We start from the raw sequence: 6,177 nt of genomic DNA on the forward strand, positions 1-6,177 counted from the left end.
AGCGCCACTTCCAGTCACAGCAGAAAGAGCCCATGCAGTCTGGGGAAACCAGGAGCCCAGGTGGCTCTGCCACCTGCGGGACTCCAGAAGCTGGGGCAGCCCCACCCCTGCCCACCCCCTTGGGTCCCAGCAGCGAGCCCTGCTGGGTGGGCAGGCAGGCGGGGCGGGGTGCTCCGCCCCGAGCACGAATGTGGTGGCCTTTTGCGTTTTAGGAGCTTCAGCCCAGAGGCCCCCCGCCGCCCCTCCTCGCGAGACGGCTGCTCTCACCCAGGCCCCGCCGTAGGGAAGGGAATCGCTGCAAACATGGCTCCTGGTAAAGACAGCAGCCTTCGGCCCCCCTGCTCAGTGCTCTGGAAATGACCAGCAGCTCCAGGGCGACCCTGAGCAGGCGAAGTGACCTTCGAGGTCAGGCCTACCGCTGACCTGCGGTACTCAAGGCGGGCAGCTGCGTTCCCAGCCCCCTCAGTCCCGCCCTGGGGAGACTCAGAGGCGCCCTGGATCCTGTGCTCAGGCAGGGGAGCGGCATGGCCCATCACCCACGGGCAGACATCTGGCAACCTCCGGAGGCTCCTTCTGTATCTAGAGAGAATCGTTTCCAAGTCCCCACTTTCTCTGCCCTGTGATACGCTGCGGTCAGGGCCGAAAGCTCTGGAGGGCCGACCTGCCACCCCAGCGCCGGTAACGCGCAGCTTCTGCTGCCCTGGGGACCCTGCTGGGGTCTGCACCCCCGTCACGCCAGCTGCGCCCTGCTGCCTCTCACTGTGCCTGGGGCCTCCCTCGCAGGGGCTTCCACTGCCACCCACCAGGAGTAGCCGGTTCCATCAGAGCTCCCTGTCGGGGCCTCCCACTGGCAGCAGCTGTGAGTGTGCATCCGTCACCGAGCGTGGCGCCAGGCTCGCAGGGTACCCCTGAGCCTGCTGGGGAGCTGGTCAGGAAAGGCCCGGGTGGAGGGCCAACGGGCCTGCTCGAGCTGGGGACACTCCTCGGGACTGGCTGAGGGGACGGAGAGGAGGACGGTGTCTGGTCAGGGCACGGCCGGGAGCAGAAGTGAGTTGGCGGAGGCACAAGGCTGGAGAAGGGCTGTCCGTGGGGCTCCCAGTCGGCCCAAGTCTGAGGCCGCGCTCCCAGGGAAGCAGGGTTCTTTACCCCCGGCGGACCCAGCCTCAGGGGCTTCACCTGCTGAGCTCCGGCCCCTCACACTCCATCCTCACGCCTGCAGCGAAGGTCACACCAGCAGGGACTTGACCAGGCCACAGTGGAACTTGCGGACGTGGCGGTAGAGGTCCCCCGACTGCGTGAAGCGGCGCTCGCACCAGCGGCAGGCGTGGGGTTTCTCGCGCGTGTGCACCACGGCGTGGCGGCTCAGGTTATGCGAGTACTGGAAGCTCTTGCCGCACTGCACACACGTGTAGGGCTTCTCGCCCGAGTGCGTGCGCTCGTGCCTCTTCAGCGTGTAAGTGCAGGAGAAGGTCTTCCTGCAGAGCGGGCAGGTGGGCGCTGCGCCGTCGGGCGAGAGCCGGGCGCGGCCGCCGTCCCGCTCGCGGAAGTGGGCGCTGAGGTGCAGCTGCAGCACGTGGGCGCTGGGGAACAGCTTGCCACACAGCGGGCAGAGGCAGAGGCGCCCGGCCGGCCGCAGCACATCCTCGATCGCCCCCCGCTCTGCCTCCAGCTCCAGTTCCCCACTGCCCACTTCACTGACCGGCAGCGGCTCCAAGCCTCCGGCCAGGCGCTGGGCTGCAGGAACACAGGGCGGCTGCAGGGGGCTGTGGGGGCACCGAGGGCTTCTGCTGTCCCCTTGCTCGGACAGTGAGTCTGACTCGTCCTTCACGATCGGCTGGGCCCCTGGCCGCATCTGGCTGCAAGGGGGTGTCTGGAGGACGCAGGGTGGGTGGATTGGCTCCCGCCTCGGGCCAGGCTTCAGCGACAGGTCCAGGGCCCGGTCTGACTCTCCAGGAGCCTGCCAGGGGGGAGGCCCCCGTGCCAGTGGAGGGCGCGTGGCCTTGACCCCAGCGGGAGGGAGCCTGGCCTTCTGGGCGGCTGGACAGAGTGCAGGGGACCAGGCAGACAAGGGGCCTGGGGGCTGGCCAGGCAGCTCTGCCCCAGGGGCAGGCGTCTCCAGGGGCAGTGCGCGCTCCTTCTCCCGGAGCCTGTTCTTGCAGACCTTGACGATGTCGTACATGTGCAGGTAGCTGGCCGCAGCCAGGACGTCCTCGATGGGCAGGCTGCGCAGGTCCAGGCGGCCCTCGTACATGAAGTCCAGCAGACGGCCGAAGGCGGGCGCCGTGACGATGTCGCCGTTGAGCCGCACCGTGTCGCGGCTGCCCGCGGGCCGGTCCCTGTAGAAGAGATGGAAGTAGACGCTGCACGCGGCCAGCACGGCGCGGTGGGCCGGGAAGCGCGCGTCGCCCACCAGCACGGTGCAGTCGCACAGGAAGCCCAGCTCACGCTGCTGCCTCAGGCGGCCCAGCAGCCGCCCGCCGTGCTCCGGGAACTCCATGCCGCCGCGGTCATCACCTGGGCACAAACGGGACTCCCGTGAGCGCGCCTGGAGACGCCGCGGCCGCCGCTCACCCCCAGTCGCCCGACCAGCCCCCAGCCCTTCCCGGGTGCGGGCAGCGCGGGGAGAGGGGCGCGGGGCTCCGCGCGCAACTGCCCGCCTGGAGCCGCCCTGGGCACCTGCCCGGAGCAGGAAAAACTCGATCGAAAGTAAACAGGAGCCGCTCCGCCGCGGGGGCGGGTCCCGGGACGCGGGCGGAGGGGGCCGGAGTCGCGCGAACCTGCGCGCGTCCCCGCCAGGAGTGCCCCTCCCCGCCAGGGCGCCTCTGAACTTCACTCCCGGGCGGCCGCCTGCCGCGTCCCCCGACGCCCGAGTCGCCGCGCCACCGCCACCCCCGGCCCGCGCCCCCGCGCCGCCTCCAGCTGCTGCCCGGCCCGCCAGATGCAGCCGCCGCCGCCGTGGGCCCCATTTATGGCAGCGCGGCCGCGGGGAGCGGGCCGGCGGGCGGGGCGGGCAGAGCCGGGCGCCCGGCCCCCGCGCTCACCTCCGCCGTCCCGAGCTCCTCTCCGGCCGCTGCCCGCGCCGCACGCCCTCCCCGGTGCCGCCCCGGCGCGCGCGGAGCTGCGGGCAGCGCGCCCCGGCGGGGAGGGCGCGGGGACGGGGAGGGCGCCGGGCGGGGCGCGCTCCAACTTGGCTGGCCGGGCGGCACCCGCCGCTCGCCCCGCCCCGGAGAGAGCGAAACTCGGGGCGGGGGCTGGAGGGGGCGGGCCGAGGCGACTTCCCGGAGCGGCGGAACCGCTGAGGTCACCCACGCCACCCCTTCCCTGTCCGCCCCGCCCGGCCGGGCCCCGCGCGCCGCCATCTGGGGCGCTGGGGTGGGAGGGGACGCGGGGCGCGGCGCGGGGGGGCGGGAGGGGGCTCTCTCGCGATACTTGCCGTCTCGTCCTCAGGGTACCCCCCCCCCCCCCGCATGGGGTCCCAACTGCGCCCGTCTGTTAAGGGACCCCTTCCGAGGACCGGCTCCTCTCCCGGCCAGCGCTGAAGCAAATCACCCGAAGGCACAGACGGGACACGGCCTCCTGCCACCTCGCGGGGCGCCTGCCCTGGGATGGAGCAGGGGGAGTGGGGGGTCGTAAATATGGAAAAGATGACACCCCCTTTTCGTTGAAAGCCTCGTTTTGAATTCAGGTTAATTTAGCTGGGACCCTCTTCCAAACACTTAGCCGGGTTCTCGACCTTGGAGTCTTGAACAGAGAACTCTCATCTTGTCAGCCCACCCAGCAAAGCCTCTGCTGGGAGCCAGGCGCTGAGTGGTGTATTGGGAAAGCATTGGGGGCTGGGCACGTCCCAGAAGAAGTGATGGGGGTGAGGGGACCATCGCGGTGATGGAGACAGAGGAATGTGCACCCAGACCCCAGAGCCAGCAGGAAAGCGTTCAGGGAGAGGAGACGCCTTGGAGGGGCTGGGTTGGCGCCCCCCGGGGCTTGGTGATTCAGGCGCAAGGGCACCGTGAAGGTGTGAGGGGACACCCAGATCTGCTGCGTGAAGGAAAGAGCCCGAGAAAAATAGAAGTGACTTTGGAGAGGCTGGGGCCCCTGGGACGGGGTGTGCTGTTGGTGGGGGTCTTTTCCCAGCCGCCCTGCGCAGAGCAGGACTGAGGCACTGCGGACCATTGTTCAGCTCTTCACAGCAATCCTGCTAGTCAGGTACTCTGATTATGACACCTGTTTAGGTGGAGGTTCGCTAAGGTGCCCAGGGCCACGCAGCAGGCAGTAAGTTGTTGAACCAGGATTCAGAGCTGGCAGTGTCCTCAATTCTCACCTGCATAGCCCAGCAGCTGGGGAGGAGTAGAAAGGGGGCCTTGACCAGAAGTGGGCGTGGTGTTGGGGGAGGGGCTGGATTACAAAGGCCGGGACCCCACTGGCCAGGTATGCCAGGGCAGAGGAAGTGGCAAGAGGTGTGGGGAGCCCTCCAGCCACGCTCCTGCAAGGCTGGGACCCCTGGGAGGAGGGGGTTCCCGGCTGTGAGGTGGGGTGGGAGCCCCCAGGGATCCTATTCAAACCCTGGTGGGCTGGGGGCCTGAGGCGTGACCAGAGGCCCCAGGGCCCACCGCAGTTAGGACCGAAAGTCTGAGGGAAGGAAAGCCACGTTCTTATACTAAAATACTGTTCCTTATCTACCTGAAATTCAAACTTGACCGGACAGCTTGCATTTTTATTTCCTAGGTTCGGCAGTCTCAGCTTGGAACCCTGGACTCACACTGTGCTCAGAGCCACAGAGACTGCCCTGGCTCCCACGGCCCAGGCGCTCTGGGGGTCCCTTCCTGAGGAGGGCCAACCTCCTCCCCCACACCCACGCCCCCCCACCCCAGCGGGGGGAGCTGATTTCAAGTCAGCTCAGAGTGAACCTGGAGGGGACTGCCTCCTGGGGTCTTGCCTGCATCAGAGCCCTGCCCCTGCCCCCTCCCAGCCTTGGGCATGACCCTTAATCTCTTCAAACCTTAATATTCTCACCTGCAGAATGGGTAGATTAACTGCGGGGCCTGGCACACAGCAAGACTCCAGGCCCTTTCACGGCCAGTCCTCAGGTTCCACACTTTTCTCCCCGGAGAGCCCTTCCCGGCTCCTCCCCAGTCCTGTCTCTGCGCCAGCATCACCCCCTGGGAGTGGTCCTTCCTGATCACCCCCGCTCAGGTCCCCCCAAACCCACAATCTCCTCTTCTCCAGAGTGCTCCCCATGTCAATGTGACCTTGGCACCCCCCACTCCCCGCTGTATCCTTGCTGCTAAGAAGTTGGCGTGGCACAAAGTGCGGGTGCAGTTGTGTCTCTTGAGTGAAAGCGGGGCAGAGGCATCTGTGCGGGATGTCCACAGGTGCCGCCAACCTAATCCCGGCTACTCCGTCGTGCCCACCTCCCCAGCCAGGCGAGGAGTGAGGCCCTGGGGCGGGCAGAGTGTCCTGGCCTGCCCTGCTTGGCTGGTGGGACAGAGGGCTCCTTGGGGCCCTGACAGAGGTTGTGGGGCATGGACAGGGATCGCAGCAACAGCAGGGGACGCTGCCAGCAAGAGGCTGGGGTTGTGCTGGGTAGGGATGGCTAAAGGAAGAGAAACCTCACTGGGAGGAGGGGATGGGGGAGAGAGGCCCCTGCAGTTTTCTGGTCGGAAGGTCTTAAGTCTTCCTGGAGTTAAGTCTTCCTTAAGGCCCAGGAGGGGCCGTCCCAGGCAGCCCCGAGATGGCACTCGGCAGCGAGCAGCCCCCCGGCTCCCAGATCCCCTCTTTGGCCTGGTACGGTCTCGGGTACCAGGATGACAGGAGGCTGTCGCAGTGGTGTGGGCACAGCTTCCCTGAACGCAGCCAGCCAGGCGGCCATCTGGCCCGGGAGCTGCCTGGAGGCCCCGCCCTGCAGCTGCTGCTGAGACTAGGCAGCCCGGGGCTCCGGCCCCTGAGTCCTGCCCGATGGCCGGCAGCTGCGGAAGGTGACAGGGCCGGAGGACCCTGTGCTCTAGGAGGGGGCAGGTGGCCTTCCTCCCCAGGGGCTGGTGCAGCAGTTTTTGTTGCAAACATCTGTCTAAGGGGCTCCTCCGCGGCCTGAGCCTCAGCCAGGGTGGCCGGTGGGTCTGGGTCCTCTCCTTGACATTCTGTCTGGGGGGGCAGGCAGGCAGTGTTCTAGAGAGGGACTCT

General features: G+C 67.8%; 1 protein-coding gene across 1 annotated transcript; it reads right to left on the reverse strand.

Moving 5' to 3' along the window:
* Nucleotides 1-969: 969 nt before the first annotated feature.
* ZBTB42 (zinc finger and BTB domain containing 42) lies at nt 970-2,497 on the reverse strand (the record flags this gene model as incomplete). Its single annotated transcript, XM_082837869.1, has 1 exon — nt 970-2,497. One exon carries the CDS (start codon nt 2,495-2,497, stop codon nt 1,226-1,228), a length of 1,272 nt encoding a protein of 423 aa, XP_082693995.1. The 3' UTR covers nt 970-1,225.
* Nucleotides 2,498-6,177: the final 3,680 nt, after the last annotated feature.

Source organism: Leucopleurus acutus, assembly GCF_964270905.1.
Source record: "Leucopleurus acutus genome assembly, chromosome: 1".
NCBI lineage: Eukaryota > Metazoa > Chordata > Mammalia > Artiodactyla > Delphinidae > Leucopleurus > Leucopleurus acutus.